General features: G+C 39.4%; 1 protein-coding gene across 1 annotated transcript in view; it reads right to left on the bottom strand.

Annotated features, from left to right (window-relative positions):
* LOC135705192 (organic cation transporter protein) overlaps positions 1 to 11,963 on the bottom strand; it is a 74,974-nt gene extending 63,011 nt beyond the window's left edge. Inside the window, exon 1 of the mRNA XM_065226796.1 lies at positions 10,994 to 11,963. Within this exon, the coding sequence (XP_065082868.1) occupies positions 10,994 to 11,419 (426 nt within the window). The 5' untranslated portion in view covers positions 11,420 to 11,963. The remainder of the gene's footprint in view (positions 1 to 10,993) is intronic.
* Positions 11,964 to 23,332: the final 11,369 nt, after the last annotated feature.

The raw sequence follows: 23,332 nt of genomic DNA, 5'->3' as shown, positions 1-23,332 counted from the left end.
TAGAAGTAGTCAGAGATTCAAGAGCATAATTAATTTCATCTTTGGTTTGCAAAGGAATGTTTGGATCGAAGTTATATTCCATAAATGTTCGATATTGCTCCCAATCAGCTCTATGGTAATTGAAAATAGAGCTGTTGGGATTACAAATTATTTCTTGGGATATTTCAAAAGTTACTGGAAGGTGATCGAAGCCGAAGTCAGCATGGGTAACCAATTGGCTACAAAGTTGACATGAATCAGTTAAGACCAAATCAATAGTTGAGGGATTTCTTGCAGAAGAAAAGCATGTTGGGCTGTTTGGATATTGAATAGTGTAATAACCTGCAGAACAATCATCAAACAGAATATTACCATTGGAATTGCTTTGAGCATTATTCCATGAGCGGTGTTTTGCATTAAAATCACCAATAATGAAGAATTTAGACCTATGACGGGTAAGTTTCTGGAGGTCACCCTTGAGAAAATTCTTTTGCTGGCCTACGCATTGGAATGGCAAATAGGCAGCTATAAACGTAAGTTGTCCAAATTTTGTTTCAACAGAAACTCCCAAAGTTTCAAAAACTTTGGTTTCAAATGAAGAAAGAATTTTATGTTTGATTCGTCTATGAATAATGATGGCAACGCCACCACAGGGTCCATCAAGACGATCATTTCTATAAATCAAGTAATTTGCGTCCTTCTTAACCTTATGGTCAGGTTTAAGGAACGTTTCAGTTATAACGGCAATATGCACATTATGAACTCTCAAAAAGTTAAATAGCTCGTCTTCATTATCTTTAAGAGATCGAGCATTCCACTATACAATATTTAATTCTTTAAAATCCATTACTGAATTTTAAAGTCATGACAATATTATTAGCAAATTTTACTCCAGTTTGAATAGCATCAAACATGGAGTTAGATTTAAGCATATTAGAAATCATGTCAATTAATGAATTCTGTAAAAATTCCATTTTATTATTATTTTTGGCTCACTCAGTAGCAGAACAACGGTCCCAAGCAGTCCCAAGCTATTTCACTCACCCCTGCATGTTCTGCATGAATCCACACACCCCTGATGTTATCTGTCAAACTTTCATAGCGAATCAAAACAAACATAGTGTAGTAATAGAATTTCAACTAGAATAGGTTACGTTAATCGTTTGCTTGGGACCAATAGGCTACTAAAGTGGTGAGCCAATTTAAAATCGTTAGTTTCGTATTGATTGTTGGTAATGCTTCCTAAGTCAAAGTTGGTTAGTATTTTTATTTCTACCCGCTGCAATAGCAGCATAGGTAGCTCCATTAACTCGCTGAACATTGTTAGCAGCGAAGGGAGCAGGTACAGATGAAACATTTGAAGCAGGGGTGATATTTGTACCTACGGGTACGAATGTAGAATTTGTTCCTCGCTGACCGTTGTTAACAGCAGAGGAATTTGTACCTGGTCGGAAACGTGGAGCGTTTCCTACCTGACGGTTAGAACGAGATTGTAGGATCGCTTTGCGAGTCTTACATTCCCAAAAATTGGATTTGTGGTTTTCACCACAATTTGAACATTTAAATTTCTTAGGATCTTCCTTCACAGGACAGTCGTCCTTTGCGTGAGAGGAATCACCACAATTCATGCATTTAGCTGGCATGTAGCAATTTTTAGTTCCGTGACCCCATCCCTGGCACTTATGGCACTGAGTGAGGTTTTGGAAATTTCCTCCAGTCTTCCTGAAGTGTTCCCACTTCACTCGGACATGGAGCATAAGGCTAGCTTTTTCTAAGGCCTTAAGGTTGTTTAGTTCACTAGACTTGAAGTGAACTAAATAAAAATCATTAGAAATCCCGTTGCGCGAATCGCCAGGACGGGATTTCATTTTCATTTTGATTACTTGGAGTGGCACAACTCCAAGTAATTTTGCCAGTTCATCTTTGATCTGATCCAGGGATTCACCACTGGGCAGTCCTTTCATGACAACCTTGAACACACGTTCAGTTTTGGTGTCGTAAGTAAAAAAATTGTGCTTCTTCTCAGTAAGATACTTGAGAAGACATTTAAATCCGTCCAAGGTTTCAGCCAATACACGGCATTCACCCCGACGTCCAATTTGTAGTGAAAACTTAACTTTCACGAAATTCAAAAGTTCCATGCGAATAGCATGGAAATCGGAAGTGGTTATCACAATAGGGGGAATCGTTTCCTTCTTGGCATTAAGCCGGGAAAGTTTACTAGAATTTTTCTTGGATGATGGATCATTCTCATCATCCGTGAGCAAATCAAATTGATTACTCAACTTAATTTCATCAGAAGGGGGATCAAGATTGTGCCATTTTCTTTTGCGCGGTAGTAAATTTTTATCCAAATCGACTTCTAAGCAGATTAATATAAGAATCTGAAGGATCAAAGAGGAATTTTCCAAATCGATATCCAAGAAGGATTACCTCGGGTAGGGTCCAAACAAGGATCGAAGAGGAATAAGAGTCAAACAAGGTAGAAAATTTACAGGTATATTGAGCACTGAAAAGTGCTGTTTAAATTTGTTTTAGCTTTAGGTATTAGTACCACTTCCTTCAGCAAAAAGCAAATAGATCCGCGCGGCAAGAGAACACGATGCGGACTGATACATTAATACCCCATTTTGCGCATCAGACTTTCAATAATTTCACATTGATATTTTACACAAAATGCTTTTGAATTTTTAAAAAATGCATCAAAGTAAATTGAACCTTAAACGAATGCTTAGTCTTTCAGCTTGAATCTGATTACCAGGTTATTCTTCAAATTAAATATACGCACTACAAAATACGGCTGATTTCGAGTTACTGATAATAAAACAGCTGGATAAACCGCAATTTAAATGGAAGGTTGCCGAAGGAAAGAGGCTGCCGACAATAGTCACACTCACCTGAGAAGTTTGGAGCGTTGTAAAAACACTTTAAAACAGATTTGAGCAATTCTGTCGATTGGAATAGATAGAAAAGCAAGCAGCAGATACATGTAAACAAACAAATATGCTACGTAGATTGACGAGAATACGTAAATTCCCCTATCTAAAATGAAATCAATCCGATCGCAAAAGAGAGGTTAAGCGCGAGTTCTGCTTAGTAGGACGGAAATTAGATCAAAAACCCAACCAACTCTTCATATCTGCTTATTTGTTAAAGCGAGTAATGACGAAAAACTGGAAAGTGAAACATTTTCGGAACACAGAACACTCAGGTCTTTTTTTACACGGGGGATGCCTACCGTGTAAAAAAAAAACCGTGTAAAAAAAAACCTACGAGATTTTGATTTTTCACATGCTTAAATGTTTTTAAAAAATCAGATTTTGATGCCATTTGTAATTATAGCATGCTATGGTCCATATAGACATATTGTAAAATTTTCTGTATTTACACCAAAAATTGTGATTTTTTTCTAAGTATGCCACTCGATTACCTATAGCTTGAAACGGATAATTTGATTGGAATCAAGTCGATATGTTGTATCGTTGTCGAGAAATCGTTAAAAACGTACCGTGTAAAAATAATTGTGTAAAAAAAACCGCGTAAAAAAAACCGTGTAAAAAAGACTTCAGTGTATATAGCTCGAGATATAAAGAATCTGGGCACGTTAATTTGTCAAATGCTTTTCTTAATCGTGGAGTGTGATTTCTTAAGATACCTCGTTGTATTGACAGTTGGTTTTGATGATATGTACCGTAATCCGGGGGCAAATTGTTCACCGGGGTGAAAATGATCATTATGCGTTGTACTTTTAACTGTCACATATAACATTTTCGGTGCTAGATATCACTCTTTAAAGCATCCCAAGCAACACACATCTATCAAAATAGGTTGCTGCAACTTAATTGTGACTGAAATAAGGTGCATACAAGTAACCACAACAGTTAAATGACAAGTGTGCTGCTAGGGATATCATCATGAGACTCCAATGATTGACCTGATGTGTTCTTCATAACAAAAAAAATGTATTTTATTGCATACATATCAATGTTATCGAGCTGATGTTAAGCAACATACAATATCAACATCCAAACAAATGATCGTAGGAGTGCAACGATTGATGTCATTACCATTCAAGTAGCATTTTTTACTTAATTAAGTGTCAATAAATCCGAATGATTTAATAAATTACGGTAGAATGTTTCAAATATCAAGAAATCCAAGTTTCTCGCAAAACTACTAATTGAATGAAATTGCCTACATTTAGGCGCAACTGTGCATTTATGACATTTTTTTTTGCGTTTCTGCTGAAAATACTTTTCACCTAAGGTTTTAGCATCTGAATAGGATTCAGAGAACACACATTTAATAAGAACAATTACTAGAAATGCACTGGGAAGCCATTTTAGGGGTTGAGCAATTTCACCCTATATCGATATTTTCAAATTTTAGATCTCAAAATATTCTGATTTTAAGAGATGAACTAGCCTTCGGCTTAAAATCTCTGTAATACAGATTAAATAAAAAAGCTACTGATTTAAATACCATTAGTTTTTCAATTTAGTTTATTGTAGACAATTATTTAGATATTTACGTTAAATAGTGATCAATTTGCCCCCGGTACCTACCAAACGTAGAAATGTATTCCTGTGATGTCTCTATTTTCCACTATACTTTAAGGTATATAAAATATTATAAAATCGTATAATTATTTATTTGTTTTTTGACGTAGGACTACGTCTGTGATTTCTATATGGGGGTACACTTTGTGAAAACCGAAAACGGAACATGTAACAAAATTATGAAAGATTTTGAACGTTAATAACTCTGCTGCCTCTGGACCAATTTCAATAATTTTATCACCAATCGATCAGCTATATTTCTACGCATATGTTAAATTTAAGACTTTATAATTTTTGAAATATCACTATTGAAAATTGCACGAATGTCATATAATTAAAATTATCACCGATTTCCTGCGAAAACCAATTTCCTTAACACAGATTTCAAAGTTGAATTCCATCCGGTCTCACCAAACGGTGTTTATTCAATCACCACGTACACGACCAGTACACAACGAAAGGCTGCCTGCAAGTAGCGAGCTACAGCCCACATGAGCATCCATGGAAAGAGGAAGAAACCGCACCGCTATTGATCGGAATCAGTAGCTCTTCGTGAGTCGCTGTGGGCCATCTATGCCAAGCGCGTCATACTAAAGAGTATAAACAGAGAGAACTCCGCTCAAATTCCTATTGCAACAAGCTCCTCCTGCAGTTTTTTTAATGTGTTTATTTTTCCAGGCTCATTTTCCGTAGCTTTGCGGAGCCGATATTCATCGTTTGAGTTACAAAATTACTTAAAACTAACGTTAATAAAGCGGGGGCTGATTACTCGCGGCTATCTCGAGGTTAGGGGTAACTAATTGTAACAAACGGGTGGCAGGGTAGGGATTGAGAACACAAGGTTTTTAGAGCAATGTGCTCTTGATCTAGAACTAAGCGACATACTGGAGAAAAAGATAAACATGGGGGTACACCGATGGAGACCTATCAACTTGAGAGAACACAAGATGTCACTAACTACTAAATCCTCAGATCGATCTGTTTCAAAAACACCTAAATTAAATTAAAATAATCGAGATCTCGGCTCGCCAAGATGTCTCTAACGGGCCGCAAAGGTTGTTTTCCTCGGGCCCTGAGGGATGCGGATAACTCGGATCTAGCAACATAATGGAGGGTGCATGACCAAAGCACGTGGTCGATATCGTGATAGCCACTACCACAAGCGCACCAATTGCTGCCTGCGAGCCCGATTCGGAAGAAATGTGAGTCTAACGAGTAATGATTAGACATGAGCCTTGACATGACACGTATAAAGTCACGGCTCATGTCCAATCCTTTGAACCTTCCTGCTGCAGTTAACAAATAAGATTTATTACATAAGACCACGAAGTCCTACGTCGCAATTGCGTACAACCCCATAGGGATGTCCCTTGTAGTTTTTTTTAACCTAATTTTAATGTACAGTTATAAAACATGATAACTGGTGAGTACCCCGGACCCAGCGAACATATCGGAATATGATTCTGGAGTTTCTGGGATATGGTTCATTGCTTTAATACCAGAACCTATCATGAGATATATCAAACAGGTTATATTGAATGCTCAGGACGGATGCTGGGTTATTAGACCAGGCCGAAGGTCAGTAGGTTGAATACTCACTAGGCCGAATGGCCATTAGGCCGAATCGTTATTACGTCAAATTCCAGAAAAACACATGCGAAGAAAATATGCTGGTTTGAAAAACAGAATAAGCAGCAAATAATAGAAGGATAAATTAGGCTATTCCATTTTGGGCTCAAATCGCCAACAAGTATTCCATCTCATGTTAGGAAGAAGAATAAAAAACAATTATAGAAACTCAGGGTGTCTTCTTGCTGAAAAAAATAACTTGAAAAACCAGAAATTCCCAAGGAATTTTATTTTTCCTGGAAAAACCAGGAATTCTTAGGGAACTTCATCATTACTCACACAATACACGTTATTCTGCAAACATTTAATTTTCCATGATATTTTCTTTCACTCGTTGAACTTAATAGATCCTGAATGGATTAATATTCAGTGATAACATCAAGTTAAAAAAATCAGAGACTTGAATTGCTTTTTTTTTGTGTCAAGATGTGGAATAAGGATACTTTTCTCAAATTTTAAATTTGAACAATTTTATTGAAATTCTGAACTTTAAAAAAATTACAATTGAAAAAATGTTGAAAAACCTATATCCTAGGTATTTCCTAAGATCACATATTTAAAAAAACATCAATATTAAGGACCTTGCATAATTTTCAAGGCTCGTGAAATTTGATGATCATTTCCAAGGGAGTTCTGGGATGAGCTGTGAGGAAAACATTAGGTGCAATCTACTTTCTGAGGAATTCCAGGTTCTATGTGAAACCTGAATACCAAGGTAGTTCTGAGTAGAATTCTTTTTTTTTTCCTTTATTTAACGTCGGTCTCTGTTCCGCAATCTAGTGCCAATCACCGACGAACATCGATTGCCATCCATTGACGGCGGCAATCGAATGTGCAGGAAGGCAGCTTCCACACCTGCGTAGGATATCGCACCCATTCAACACACATGGGCCGGGACCAACGGCTTTACTTCCCTTCCGAAGGAATACGTGACCAGAGATTTTTATGCCTCAGAAAAATCCCACCGACCTCGGCTGGGATTGAACCCAGACCCATTGAGGTTTTAGAAAGCAGTCACGCTTACCACTACACCACCGGCGCCGGCTGAGTAGAATTCCAAGTCTATAAAATGAGGTTTCTTAAAAACGTCCCTAGTCTTAACCACTTAAAACAGAACAACGAATAGAAGATTAGGAATCATATAGATGAAGACTAACTAACTCATTTGTTTCTTTGTTTCAAGATCATCCTCGGTAGACAAAATCGAGTGTTGTCACTATCAACAAGGCATAAAAAGTAACAAGGACTAAGATGTGTTCCTTTGATTACTGAAAAATCCTGTTACCCTAATTTTAGGTAGTCAGGACTAGGAATCGGTGGTAGATCTTACATCACGTAACGTACCACGAAAAGGTGAGCTACCCACGCTACGGGGCAGGTAGGACTGTTAGTTTATAATTACTTCCGGAGCACCAGGGTCAGATCCTGGATGGTGGCTACTGTCCTCAGATTTATGCTTTGTTTGCATTATAATATTCATCTCGGTTGAACATGCATAATTTCACGTTCCACGGGATATAGTAGCTTATCATTTCTAGTCATAGTTCAGAATTTACGGAACCAGATATTGTAACCCTTGAAACAGATGCCAATGTGTCTATATGACAATGAAATTATCTGAAATAATCGTTCATGGCCATACCCTATGATTTGATATGCAGTATGATTCATTTGCCTCAAATATGACTATGGCCTAAAGAAGCGGATTACAAGATCCCCTCCTTATCGAATCGTATTGCGGAATCCCGGAACCGATGCCAATGTGACCATATACACTACAACCTGATTTCATTGATCATAGCTTGTCATTTTGGCATAATATGATATCATAACCTCAATGTAATTATATTCCAACAAACCGTTTGCCGGAATTAACAGATCCGTGTTCCGGAACCGATGCCAAACTGGCCAAAATCATCTCAAATCATCTTTATTCACTTGATTCTACCTATTTGACATGATTTGACAAGCCACAAGATACTTTTGCCTGAGATATTACTATGTCCTACAGAACCGATTTCCGGGACTCCCGGAGCCGATAATATCGTAGCCATACGTTATGGAAATATCTGAATTCAGTCTTACTAATCATATTTCATCTATCTGATATCATTTGCTGCACCAGACAACCGATTCGTGTGAAAATTTAAAACATTTGGTCTAACTGGTTGAAAAAGTACAAAAAATCAGAGACATATTTACATCCCCAAAGAACCAGGAGTTCAACTATTCCCCTTGAATAAAAATCCAAGTTTATGAAAATCGGATGAGGCATTGCTGAGAACGAGTTTGTTCGTCTTGGTACTTTACGGGTTAAGAAAGTTTCAATTTGGATGAAAATTTGTTTAAATTTTCATATATTTTAAATAGTATGAAATTCAGTAAGTTTTAACTCTATCGAAACAAAAAATCGTTAGTTTGTTAATGTAAATCAATTTGGATTATCCCAAAATTATTATCAAATTTCACGAACATTTGAAGACGTGACCAAGTTGTCTGCGTTTCTGTGACCCACTAGAGGGTCGTGACCCATAGATTGAGAAATGCTGCTCTAAATTGAATACTGTAATGCTGGAGCAAATTGATCACATCAAACGTAAACATGGAAATTTATTCTTACATTAAAGAAAATTGACAAACTTATGGTATTAAAATCAATTGGTTCTAATAATGCTATTGTTCCACAAGATTACTTATTTCATTGAGTTTTTTGTTTCGTTTTTGGACATTTTTTTCAATCTCAAATTTGAAAATATTCAAATGGGGTAATATTGATAAACCCTTCAAATGGCTTTCGAGTGACTTTCTATGAGATATTTTTATTAAATTTGAGGTCCCTAAGTCGATGTACAAAATATATTTTCAGCAGATATGATGGAACATTAGACTGATGCAAAATTTCAAAATTTTAGCTCCACAGTGCTCAAACGGTTCCAAATTGGGTCCTGAATAGCCTCCCAAAATTTAAGCTTATTTAGTAAGAAACTAACTTGGCACAAACCATTTTAAGTTTATATAGCAGTTACTATGGTAAAACCTCAAAATTGACCAGTTCACTCTCAGCTACAACTTTGTTAAAGACCACTTTTCGATCAAATGTACGGCTAGAAGACAATGAACAAAAAGTTTGTTTTTCCCATAGTAATTTCTGTATAAACTTCAAATGGTTTGTTCCAAATCAGTTTCTTACCAAATGAGTTTAAATTTTTGGGGAGGCTAAGCGTGATCCGATTTGGAGCCGTTTGTGCACTGTGGAGCGAACATTTCAAATTTTGCATCAGTCTAATGGAACATATTTTTTAAATGCAGTTGAGCATAAATGTGGGTATTTTTGATGTCACTAGTAATTTTACAGAAATTCATTAATTTCTAACATTGGAAACATTTTACAAAATCCAAAAAATACCATTTACACTTAGTTCATAGAAAAATGTTACTTTCAAGTTAAGGACAAGAATCGTTCCAACCCACAGAGGAGTAACTGGAACAAAGACCTGGCTAAAATAAGAAAACAAGATTTTGTTGCTTTTTCATCCTTCTATATTTTTTTATATATTTCAATAAATGCAGCATAAAGTGGCAACGGAATAAAAACGTTAAATTGTGTTTACAAATGTTGAGACGTGTTCAAAAACTGAATAAATTCGAAGCGTCTTGTTTTCCAAAACGTAACCATGTAATAATTACGCCTACCAGATATAAACAATTTGATCAAGAGACAAGTGTTATAATAAAATGGGTACTTTGGGCTCTTTTCTAACAAGTTATGAGATAAAAACCTTTAAATTTAAATAATGTCTTATTTTTTCAACAATATGAAAAAAATGTATTTTTTATGTTTTTTTTGTGCTGTTTCAGACTTGAAAAAGTTATAGAATCTTGCGCGATCAGATCATATAATCTATGGACGAATGAAAGTTCACGTTATTATGAACACATTTAAAGGCAAGGGCAATGATTCTTGGATAATTTCTTTACTCTTTTTTGTTAAATAATCCTTATATTAAGCAGAAGAATAAAAACATCTTACTATCAAAATCCATTACTTTTTTTATTCGTATGGATGATGAAAGGCCAGATATGCACTGCTAAGTAGATGGATTTTAAAAGTTAAAGTTAACAGAAGTTTAAAAACCTATTATTATTAAATATTTTAATATATATTAGCAGAAAATTGCTCAAAACCAGTGAATATAATTTTGGCCAGGTTTTGTTCCAGTTACTCCTCTGTGCAACCCTATGATTGGTATGTTTGAAAGATTATCTTGGGTGCTATTGAACGTCAATTAAATACAATTGTAAATTATGCAGAAAAATCTACTTTTTTTTTGTAAAGAGAAACTGTTCAAAGCTACCATCACCAACCAGGACCCCCACTTTGTATGGTTGATTTTTTTTAAGCTTCATCATCAACTTTATCCCCAAATTTGATTAATCTCCACTTAATCACCAAAACAGTCTAGATTTCATCAGTTCTGTCAAGCTAACTAATTTTTGCCAATTTGTAAAATGAACAATTCTAAAAACATCTTGCCTCCCCCAACAAAAAAAAATTCATGAAGCTGGCGCTTCTACACAGGTATTACACGAAAATTTGAATGATTTACAAAAATTCTTACGAGCTGGAGATGAACCAGCGCGCTGCGTCTGGCTGAAAATCTCCTTAGTAAAGACAACCAACCAACCAATTCTAACGAGGATTTTTATTTGGTCTATATAACTTTAGCGCTTGCTATTTTCATAGACCTCAACACTTCTGTTGGTCTGAAATATTCTAAACACTATACACATCTTAAATATTTTACAAAAGCCATTCTCATTCATACCTGAAAGACCAGACAAAAAATGTGGAATGTCGTCGGAATCTGGAACAAACACAGCAGGAACGTCCAGTAGAACTGCCACAACCCATAATGTCCTATGTACTCCGTGATGATGTCGCTGTCTTCATCTGCACTGTTGCCACCCTTTTCACTTTCACTCTTTTCGTGGCTACCTTCATACAAACTCTTACCCTTCCCACCGAAGCTGTTCAAATCACCACCAGATTTCTGGTAGATATTCACAATCCCGTAGTCCGGGGGACTCTGATCAGCATCACCAGTTCCACCGTACCCAGCGTTGGCCGTCCCTCCACCTTTGGAGATATCCTCAGCGGCAGCAGCAGAAACGGAAGAGCTTATCGTACAAACTCCCACGGGAGCCATTCGCTGCTGGTTATTCATTTGCTGAACAAAGTAGTGTCGTTTCATGAAGTACCTTGCAGGTCACTTATCGCTAATCACTAATAACCGATAGAATCACTTATCGATCGAAGGTAGTCCAAGCACAATCACAGACAATATTCCAATTTTTTATTGGCACCTCACTGGCAGAAAAGGCAGCGATCATTCCCACACAAAAACCACTAATCGTGTGTCATAAAAGCTTTCCAAGAGCACGGTAAGTGATAAAAATTAATCACTCTATAGTTTGCGCTTATCACTCTGCCCTTGTCGCATAGAAATGGATCGCTAGCAACCTCGGCGGCGGCGGTGTCACTTTCAAAGGGAAATAATACGAAAATCACGCGCACGTAGATTCAATCAGCGGTAACAAAGCCTCCGGATTTGCAAATTTGGACCTGCCAAAAAATCCGCGCGCGTGCACAAGGATCCTATAGAACACTAGCTGGACAGCGTCTCGAGAGAGCTTTGTTGTGTGCAACTGGAAGGGAGCGTTAGTAGACACTGAGTTCTGTCCGTTTGATAGCGAGCGTTAATATACCACGAAATAATAGAGAACACAAACTGTGCTCTAGAGGCTCTAGAGACGACGACGGCGGATGCCGCCGAGTTGGCTGATTGTCTGCGCTGAGCTAGCTGAGTTACTCCAATCAACCAACGACGACGACGACGAGAGGCAAATCGTATGCGACAAGACAACTCAACACGCGATGAGCGGACACCTACAATAACAAATAAATAGCCAACAGTCCAACAGAAGCGAGCCGGCTCGGCGGTGTGCTGTGCTCTAGCCGGCCATTGCCGGCATTGATAGGGTGGTTCTTGGCAGCGAATGCAGGTTTTGGTTAAAGCAGTTGTTGATGAGAACACAATGGCGTCAACATTAATCAGCATTGAATAAGAATTTATTAATCGGATAAGAACTCTGTAGAAGCACTCAAATGATGTATATTAGTAATGTATTATGTGCGTACCAGCAATATACTTTACAGTAACAATTTTCCCAGATTTGTCAACAGGACGCAATTGCTACTGTAAATCAAAGGCATGGGAGAAGACCTTTATTTCCAGTACACCATGTGGTTTGTGTGAGCATGTTTTGATTCGCGAGAAATCAGCTAATTCCTGCTCTAAACTTGTTGTTAATTCTTTTGAACAGAGCTATTATTTGAGTTGAATTTTCCACGTCTACTATATTTTGAACAAAGAAGTCAATTTGTTTTGTTTAAATCAACTGGACTAGGAAAGTAGAGTCAAAAGCCAAACTTGAATCACTTAAAACGTACACCAGGCCGCTGCCATTCATACATTTTGAAGTACATAACTTTTAGGTGAAAGTTTAAAAATCAGTTAAAAATGAAATAATTTACAAACTTATTCTGAACTTGTACTGATTTCCCACGTGTAACGGTCATTTGAGAATTTTAGCGACTTGTACTGCTGTTCAAAACCCAGTAAATCCCTACCTGCATCGGTAGTCTGAATTAAGTGTGTACATGACTGTAAATTACGCTATAGTTGTCCTCCAGCTCTGGTTCTCATGTAAAGAAAACAAATATTGACACAGCAATCGTGAGATTTACCTCCCTCCAACGCCAGTGGCTTAATTTAGTTCCCTACATGTGAGCTGTTCTTATCACATTAATCACATTCGAATGGCGATGAGGAGTAGCAATTGACCAAAACTACAGTCTATCAAAATTTGAACGTTCGGTAAAAGTAATTGATGGAAAGTTTGGCATCGCAACAACTGTATTTGTTGACTTTCTAACATCATCTCTCGTTCTCAACAATTTCCAAGCAAACCTATCAGCACTATTATCACTAAATGACCGTTAACCACAATCCGTACACCTAACAAATCCGTAGTGGTAGTAGTAAAATGATGTTTATTTCTGTTGATTATGATAGTACATTGATTTAAGATTTTAATTGATTAGCCTACCTGGCTCTTTATCTTTGTTTAATTTGATATTCTAATTTAATATTTGCGTTTTTCAACTAGTTTACAGAATACCCCTTTGGGGATGTGTTTTGTTTGAAGTGAAAAAAAGTGAAAACCTACCTAACTGCGAGTATAACTTAACCTAACGTGCTAGATCACGTATGATCTGATAATTCGATCTCAGACAGGTGTCTCTGAACCTTTCCAGGATGAATACTAGACTGATGCAAATTTTGACATTTTCGCTCCACAGTGCTCAAAAAGTTCCTAATCGGGTCCTTATTAGTCTCCCAACATCTGAACTCCGTTGATAAGAAACTGACTTGGCACAAACCATTTGAAGTTTATATGGAAATTACTATGGGAAATCCAAACTTTTTGTTCATTGTCTTCTTGCCTTTTTCCATATTGCACTGTTCAAAAATTCAAAAGCTATACTGATGGAAAATTTTCTCAGCTACAACTTAGCAGAATATAGTTGTTGAGCCAAACGTCAAATAAAATAGTTATTAATTGTTTAAGAGATTGATAATCTTATGGCATGATCAAGCAGCTGTTTTGTGAGCAACACTGTATCTTGCAGTGTGACATAGTAGCCATGATTTTTGTGTTCTATTCTAAGCGTCAGAAACACCAATGTTGCCTGCTGAACAGTTGATTGAGCATAATCATGAGACATTAGTGGTTTGAATTATTGATAACTTTTGATGCTTACATTATATTGAGAAGTGGTTTTGGACAAAGTTGTAGCTGAGAAAATTTGCTACGAGCTCAGTTATCATTTTTCAAAGCAGAGCGATATGGTAAATTGTTAGATGGATATGCACAAAACATTTGGTTTTCCCATATTAATTTCCATATAAACTTCAAATGGTTTGTGCCAACTCAGTTTCTTATCGAATGAGTTCAAATTTTGGGAGGCTAATAAGGACCCGATTTGGAACTGTTTGAGCACTGTGGAGCGAAAATGTCAAAATTTGTATCAGTCTTATGAATACTCTCCGTTCTTCTAACGTTTGAATTCCAGCCAAGCGGTGGATCTCAGAATTTCTAGTCCGCTGGGGACTGTTTAGGATCATCCTAAGGATCTTGTTCTGGATCCTTTGGAGTTTAAGGTGATTTGACGCCACTCTCCCAGATTTGCATCCCGTATTATTACGGGAAGGATGATTTGTTTGTCGACAGCAAACTTATTTTTCAGGGATAGAGTAGACCTCCTGTTGATGAGTTGCTACAGTGATCTTATGAAGATGTTACACTTGGTTTTGGTTTTGTCAACGTGCTTCCTGAAAATCAGCATGCTGTCTAGTGTTAAGCCGAGGTTGACTACCTCTTTCGACCATTCCACCACTGTGCCGCTCAAGCAGATCTTATTATTCACCGACGGAACAAGTCTGGGAGATTTAGAGTGTGGAAAGATGATGACCTGGGTCTTTGCCGCGTTGATACGGATCATCCAGCTGTTGAAATATTCAGACAGGACGTCTAGCCCTCTCTGAAGCTTGGCAGTCAGAGCTTCGATGACCCTACCCTTGTAGACGATGGATGTGTCATCTGCGAACAGAGACAACGATCCATCATCAGGAAGACCCGGCATATCGGAGGTGAACAGGTTGAATAGAATGGGGCCAATGATGCTTCCTTGTGGAACCCTAGCACCGATGTTGAAAGCATCTGATGTGATGCCATTCAGAGAGACTCGGAACGTCCTGATCGATAGATAATTATTAATTGTCTTCACTAGGAAGATTGGGAGACCGTACTGCTGCAATTTGAACACCAGGCCATCATGCCAAACATTGTAGAACGCTTTTTCAACGTCCAATAACGTCATGGCAGATGTTTTCGAAACAAACTTGTTCCGTCTGAGAATGTTTGTTGCTCGAGTCAGCTGGTGGACGGTTGAACGACCTTTCCGAAAACCAAACTGTTCCTCGAGTAACAAGTTGTTTTTTTTTTCGGCAGATGTTAGGAGCCGGTGGTAGACTGCTTTTTCGAACAGTTTTGATAACCCTGAGAGAAGACTGATTGGTCGATAACTTGAAGGAGAGGACGGATCTTTCACAGGTTTCCGGATGGGTATAACTTTAGCTGACTTCCAGCACGAGGGGAAGTAGCCAAGTCGGAGGCACAGATTAATAATCAGTGCCAGATGGTTGTAGAATCTGGAACTCAAGTGTTTCAGTTCTATATTCAGGATGTTGTCGAAACCTGAGGCCTTCATGTTTGAGATGATTTTATATAGGCCAACAGTTCGTCAGCTGTAATCTCGGTTTCCTGGGAAAAAATATTGGCAATCTGATGGAGGTTGGTTGCGTTTTCAGCAACCTCAGCTTCGTGAGGGCTGATGATGTTTTGTCCAATATTATGGGAGCTGACGAAGTGTTGACCTATCGTGGCTGCCTTCTCTTCAGGAGTTGTCAGATAAACCACTGGGTCGGCGTAACGATCCAGTGGGGTCAGTGATGGAATGGGTCTTGGATAATTTTTAAGAATTTTGGTTAGTTTCCAAAAGGGCTTTGCACAATGTGGGAGAGAGCGGATCCTGTTGGCAAAGTCCTGCTTTCTGAGGTCCACCATCCTGGCTTGGATGGTTTTTGTTAGACGATTACAGTGGGTTTTAAGGACAGGCAGACCAGAGCGTTGGTACTGCCTTCGGATGGTGTTAGGGAGTCTAATAAGGTCTTTGGTAGATCTGTCAAGGCTTAGAGTATTGTTCATCTGTCTGGATACTGGCACGTGCTGTTCCCTGGCCCGGGATATCGCCTTCACGATGGAATGCAGACACCGTTCTACGTCTTCGGGCGTCTCCGGAAGGACACCGTAGTCGACAGTGGAGTCGACACAGTGTTGGAACTGCTTGCACGATGATAGTTGCGTCGGGAAGCTTGGAATCGGTTGACGGATGAGCCCACTTCGGCCACCACCGGATAGTGGTCCGAACTCAGCTCCTGGTGGGTCACAGGTTGCGAGATGTTGTTTCCCATGTTGCTGACGAAGATGTCAATGATGGAGTGCACGCCAGACCGACTCAGCCGGGTGGGAGTGTCCGGCGCCAGGATGGTATAGTGAGCCTCTTGCAGGTCGTCGTTCAAGATGGTGCCGTTTTAATTACGCCTTTGGTTGCCCCAAGCTTGATGTTTGGCGTTCAGGTCGCCAGCGATGATGAATTTTCTACGGCGTTGTGTTTTCTTGATAATATCCCCCCGCAGGTCTGCCGCGGATCCATCCCTGGCGTTTGCTTGTTTCGGACAGTAGGTCGCAATGATGGTGACGGGGCCGACGGGTGTGAAGACTTCCACTCCCAATGCTTCAACCATTTTTAGCTGGAAATTCGGTAGCATCCGGCAGCAGATGTTGTTCCTGGTAGCAATGGCCACTTCACCACCTCCAGAGCTTGTTCGATCTAGCCTCACGAGCCGGAATCCAGGAATAAATACGTTCATCTCCGGTTTCAGGTGACAATCCGTTCACCTGATGGAATGTTCATCAGGTCGTTCAAATTCTTAAGTGTACGGCTTTACCGCAGTAAATGTTTGAGTAAATTCAGTGGCGTTGAGTGGAACAATAACACTCGGTGGAAATGTGTTTTAATTTATAGTTTTTTTTTTCTTTATTAGAGAGATCATCTCTATAAAATAGGAGGCCCCAGAAGGGGGTTCTGCATGCAGATTTTGTTACGGAGTTGGCTTACAATTCACATGTACTCAAATAGGAGCAATTAAAACAGATGCCAGTAAAAGACGTACAATACAGGCAACGAAAAAAAAGCAATCTGGTAGATCAAAGTTATGTAGGGTTCTGAAAGAGAGCTCCACCGTAGGAGGCAGGCACAGATGTTCCGTCATCCAAAAGAAAGTTAAAAGGACCTAAATGTTGTTGTATAGCCCAGCGTCCTTGAGGAAATAAATAACAGTCGCTAAAGTGGAAGGTTCGTCACCCAGTATGCTGTTGGGAAGTGCGTACTGCTTCCGTAGATGTTGGTATTGCGGACACAGGCACAGGATAAGTTCCACCGATGCAGTTGTTCCGCAAACGTAGCACATTCTGTGGAACTGCGTCCCATCAAAACTATGTGAGATCGTTGTATGGCCTGTCCTTCTGGTTCCGTAGTTTCGACATATCCTTCCACTTGCTCGTCGTTCCTTGGATTCTTCGGATGAAGAGGGATTGGGATTGGCACCACTCTGCTTCCCAGGCTTCCCATATTTTGCTGACTATCCATCGCTTTATGTCCTGTAGTGGCACTACGTCAGTGTAACGGAGGTCCAGAACCTGCCAGGCTGTTGGCTTCGTTATTCCCTGGGATACCGCAGTGTCCAGGGATCCAGGAAAACACCGTGTTCGGAGGTGTGGGCTCCACGATACCCTGTATCCAGGGGTGAGTCGGGGTCTCAGGTGTAAGGGCTTGTATCACGCTGTACGAATCGGATAGCACCAGTATGGGCCGGTCCGAGGGTGTTGTAACGGCAACAAAGATGGAATTAATTAATAGTTAAATTTTTAAATAAATTGTCAATCCTTACAAGTATAAATATTTGCTTTCAACTTAATTACATAGATTTTGCAAGTAATCGCACCTGAGACAGACGCTCACCTTTCTCAGTGATATCTTGACCGATTTGAACGCAACAAGTTCAAGTTTGTGAGTTTTCAAATAAAAAATATCCCGATCGAATATCTGGTTCCAGAGATATCTCCAAAATTTTGTAACTAAAACAATGCTACTCACACACTTTTCTCAGTGATGGTTGAACCGATTCAAGTGCAACCAGTTCCATTCTCGATCGGACGTTTGGTTTAGGAGATATGATCAAAATAGTGATATTTTTCGATAAAACAGCAATACTCATTCATCCTTCCTGGCGATGGCAGAACCGATTTGAGTGCAACTAGTTCCATGATCAAAATAGTTATATTTTGCAATAAAACAGTAATACGCTCCGATCCAAGAGGTACTGCGCTGGCAGACACCATCGACCAAAAGGACGTGGTCATTCATAACGACGGTTCTTCGACCTTTTTCAACGGCAGGCAGTCCTGGGCCATTGACGTGGCTGCTATCAGCCGTTCCCTTGCAAGAAAGGCTACCTGCACCGTAAACCCGAACTTTCACGGTAGTGACCACCATCCAATACTCATCCAGCTCTGCCCGGGGTCAACACCTGTAACGACGTGCCGTCCTAGATGGCGATGCGACCGGCATACTGGGTGGTCTATGAAACTTATGTCAATATACTATTAGAGCAAAAGAAACCTACCGATTTTCCAGAGTTCACGAGTATGATCTTGGATGCGGCACGACTACTCATTCCCCGGACTGGCCCATCTCCCGGGCAAAAAGCTCTCCGTTGGTGGTCTGAAGAGACAAAACCCAGACAACCAGTCGTATAACAATGTACATACAGTATCGTAAATTGCTACAGTTTAAGTCAACATTGCATATATTAATGACCTATATCGCATTATGTTTAAGTTAAATCGAATAGAATTCAAATTTCCGATTTATATCCGATGAATCATTTTTTCATCGTACTATATCACAAATTAAATTGGATTACGTCGTAAGGCTTTTCAAATTAAATTTGTAATTACAGATTAAATTGTGTGTGATGTTAAATCAACTCATTTAAAAATAAATTAAAATGTGCCCGTATATGGCCTCCACTTTTGTACGTATAAGCAATTTTATAGCATTCTAAACGATTTGTTTGTTTGTATATATGTTCGTATATCACAGAAACAACTTTGAATATACACGCATTTTGGTTGTCTAGGAAGCGGCAGTAAAAGCACTTCGGCGTATCAAGCGCCTCCCAGCCGACCACCCACAAAATGAATTGGCCCTACAAACATATAGAGAACGGCACAACCAACGCAGGCAGATCGTCCGGGATGCCAAAAGGAATAGTTTGCCCGACTTCCTGTAGAGCATAAATGCTTCCAAGTCGTCCACAGACCTGTTGGGACAAGTAAATTCCCTTAACGGGAAAAGACGCATCACACCGCTCTCAATCGAGACTGGCGGAACCAACATCATTATTTCTTATTCTAATGCTAATTCTGCCTACACGGAAAACAAAACAAAGATATTTTTTAAGATTACTAAAAATCTGTGATTCTCGGTAGGAAAAGTGAAAAATCGGTAGTTTTTAACCTTTCGTCTGTGAATCTGTAGGCATCCCGAAAATCGGTAGGACTACTGATAAATCGGTAGGTCTGGCCACCCTAGCAGCACAGAATATCAAGCTAACAAAACTCACCAGTTACAAATCTCACCAACATGTGGTGAGATTGAGTTTCATGATTTTTGCTTTAAGCTGGGCTTAGACAGGGCAAGTCAATTGATCAAGTCAGTAGAATTCAACCGAAACATTCCTAACGGCTGGTAGCAGTCGCTTCGTGTCTGCCATCGGTGAATAGATAAAAGAGATAGCATTATTATACCTTCTCTTTTTATGAAGACGAGGTGCAACGGAATCATTTTGCGTCGATTCATCCTCAGCTTCTACTTTACAAGTTGTGAACAGTCTCGCAATATCAAAGGTGCTTGTAAAATCAATATCAAGCATGATATTTTGCTCCACTATCACGTATGCAAAAGCGTATGAGAGCGGAAAAATATCAATTTGCTAATGACTATGCTATCACTGACTGCCGATATCTCCAATTTTCAGACGGAAAGGACAAATTATTGGACCTTTACAATGAGGTGTGGCGTACTGGTGACTTTCCGGCCGCTTGACGAGAAAGGTTGGTGATCTTAATCCAACCTGGTCTATACAAGGTGTGGAATTGATGGGCTTTATGTATTGGCACAGTTCGTTTCTCACTCGGCTTTCATTCGGCTTTGCACGATTCGCTTCTTTCGTACGCTCGTAGTGACGTTTGTTTCAATCAGCGTTTCCATAGGAAATTTAATATGGATTATAGATTTTTTTTTGAACTATTCGTTTATTTGTTAGGCCCAAATGTCGTTAAACTTTACGGAGCCGAGGTCTATCAAAATACAATAAGCAAAGTTTAAATACATTCTTTTTCTTTGTCTTATTTTCAATTTCCTCTAAATAGATGGTATCAATCCTCTTCCTGCTTTCCTCGATCAATGCACACCGTTCTTCAGGATCGTCAATATGCGAAAGATCTGGGATCGTATATGGGCGCTGCGTATATGGATTAATATCACCACTCACAGAGATCAGGCTGCTATCACTTTCGCTTGAGTCATTTGCGTTCAATTTTTTTGTTTCATTGTTTGTGGTATCCGAATCGACTGAGCTGGCGTTTCATTTCGGTTTTGTTGTTTTGCTGTTGGTCAGCAATTGGTATCGATTTCGGGACAGAGGGCCACTGCTTACTGTTGGCTGCGTTTGATGGGAGCTTGTGTGCGTTGTTGTTGTTCTTGTTCTTGCTGTTAACGTAGTTGTTGTTGGTGCTGCTACTGAGAGTATTGCAGCAGCCACATCGGAGCAACGTTGCTTTGGATGAGATTTGTGCTCACAATTGCGACATGGTTTTACTTGGTTTGGGTATGATACCAGTATAATTTTGCCATCCACGGTGATGAATGACGGGATGGGAAGAATTAGTCTCATTTTTTAAACACGCACTCCATTGCTGAAGCCTGGAAAATAACTCTTCCAAACCTCACTGCGAATCGCTATCACCTCTCCGTACTGGCGCATATGGTCGATGATAGCTACATTCTCCATTTCATCTGGGAGATCAGCGCTGCTTTCAACATAAATTGGATTCGAGATCTTTTTTCCCTCATACTCCATGAAATGCTTCAGGTGATGAGCTGAAGCGATTTTTCTTGCTACTTCGTTACTTTGCATACCCAGGTATACAACGTTTTTCACATTGTGTGGCTGGATGCATTTCACCTGTGACATATCAAGTTGCAGTTCACTTTCTAGAAATCGTTTGATTTCCGAAATACACGGCCGCTTAGGCAGAATGGATGTATCCAAAACGACACAGTTTTCTCGCAAAGCTCGCATGGCTACACTGAACCAAAACATCCGCAATACTTCGAATGATTATTGCATTGCTCGAGCCCTTCCCTAATTAAAAAATACCATATCCGAAAGATAACGCAAATGGTAGAACTATTCTACAAATGGTTTGGATGATAACCTGAACACGTCGTTAAGCAAAATAACCTTACAAATTTTATTAGGGTTTAACAATATGCATTCGAATTTCGGATGAGTTTCTTATGGTTGAATTAGTCGTCAGATGATGAACATCCATATTACTGTCATCCAAATACAGGATGATTTTCGTTTGAAAATTAGCTATAAAACATATGGCACTCAGAGGACAAACATTTAAGAATAGTGTGACATGCAAGTGCTTTTAATAAGATTTAAAATTTGATTATCTACAATTCCATACTGAATAGCCATAATAAGTCATTCCATTATGGATACAAAAAAATTTCGTGGTGGAGAAAACGTCATCGACCACGAATTAGCCAAACATTGGTTTCCATCCTTTACCTATGTTCGTAACAGTTCTGATAGCGATGCATATGCGTCCACCTCGTTTGTCAGCTCAGATCAGCAAATGACGTTCGATAGAATTATTTAAATCATCGTTTTGAATGATTTGCGTTATGGGGCAGAACCAATACCATGTGCATTTCCATTGAGTATGACAGTCATTTTGCAGAGAGCATTACGCATTTCAACTGAAGGCCCTATCCCTTGTCATAACAAGTTTCATTCTGTATTCGAGAGGAAAATCATCTGATTTCAAAACAACCGTCATCCGGTTGCAGCTATCATTCGAAAAAGCGATTTCGGTGTTTTGTTTTGAATGGTCTGAGGTTTCATCCGAGCAGAGGATGATGTTTGTGTACAGTGTATGGGCAACAAAACTCACGCGCGTCACACAAAAGAAATCCGAGAATGGTATTATGCGTCTGATCGGTTGAGGAGATGGATAGCAACTGATATAAATTCTGTATGAAACCAAAATTTATGAATGTTCTTCCACTGAATGTTGAGATAATTTATTGATTATTGTATTATCAAAATGAAAACCACGAAAAAGCAGCCTGCCGGTGAGTTGTTGCCCGTCTTCAAGAAAGGAGTTATTATAAAAATACAAAACGCCAGCTGATATTTCCCGGACACTTAACAAAAGAATACAATCAAGCAAAATTATCATTAAAACATAGCTAGGATTTGCTGTACTTCATGTTTCGCAAATTTGCTTTCGAGTGTTATGACGTCGTGACCATCCTCTCCCGCAATGCATACCTTTTTTCCTATACCAACACATACGTGAGAGCTAGATCTCAACACCTTTTATAGACCAGGTTGATCTTAATATCAAACGCCAACGCCACCACTCGAAGTACCGATAAATTCCGTCCGTTTGCTGTAAGCAGCTGTGCAAGCAAGGTGCAGGAACGCAAGGTCAATCGTCGCCTTCGCACTGCATTGGAGAAAATGGATACCTTGGCCACCGGCAGCACGAGATCGTCTCCTTGGATATCTCCAAGGCCTTTTAACAGAACATGAACGCCTTATCAGCTGCGGTTCTAAGGGAAGGGTTTCCTTTATCCGAGGCTTTCTGTCTAGACGATCGTTTAAAATCTCCGTAGGGAACACCAATTCTTCTTCTTTCCCAGAGAAAATAGTGGTGCCGCAAGGATCGGTTATCGCGGTGACGATTTTCCTAATAACGATGAACCGGATCTTTACTCGTTTATATACCACCCAACAACCTTTTTTTTTGTCTACGCGGATGACGTGCTAATTGTGGCCACCAACCGCACCATCGCAAGGACTCGAATCCAAGTACAAGCAGCTGTATCGGCAGTTGCCAAATGGGCGGCTGGTTTTCAGCTCTCAGCAGCAAAGAGAATCCACTGTCACGTCTGCGCTTCCGGTCACCGAGTCGGCAGCGCTTGTATCAAGATCGGGGATCAACTGATACCCCTAAAAAAAACGATACGCATCTTGGGTGTTCTAGTTGAGGCT

This window comes from Ochlerotatus camptorhynchus, unplaced genomic scaffold (assembly GCF_037179485.1).
Source record: "Ochlerotatus camptorhynchus isolate MF236.1 unplaced genomic scaffold, CSIRO-AGI_Acam_v1.1 ptg000261l, whole genome shotgun sequence".
In the NCBI taxonomy this organism is placed as follows: Eukaryota; Metazoa; Arthropoda; class Insecta; order Diptera; family Culicidae; genus Ochlerotatus; species Ochlerotatus camptorhynchus.
Note: the sequence above shows the minus strand (reverse complement) of the source record. Positions and strands in the feature narration are given on the sequence as shown.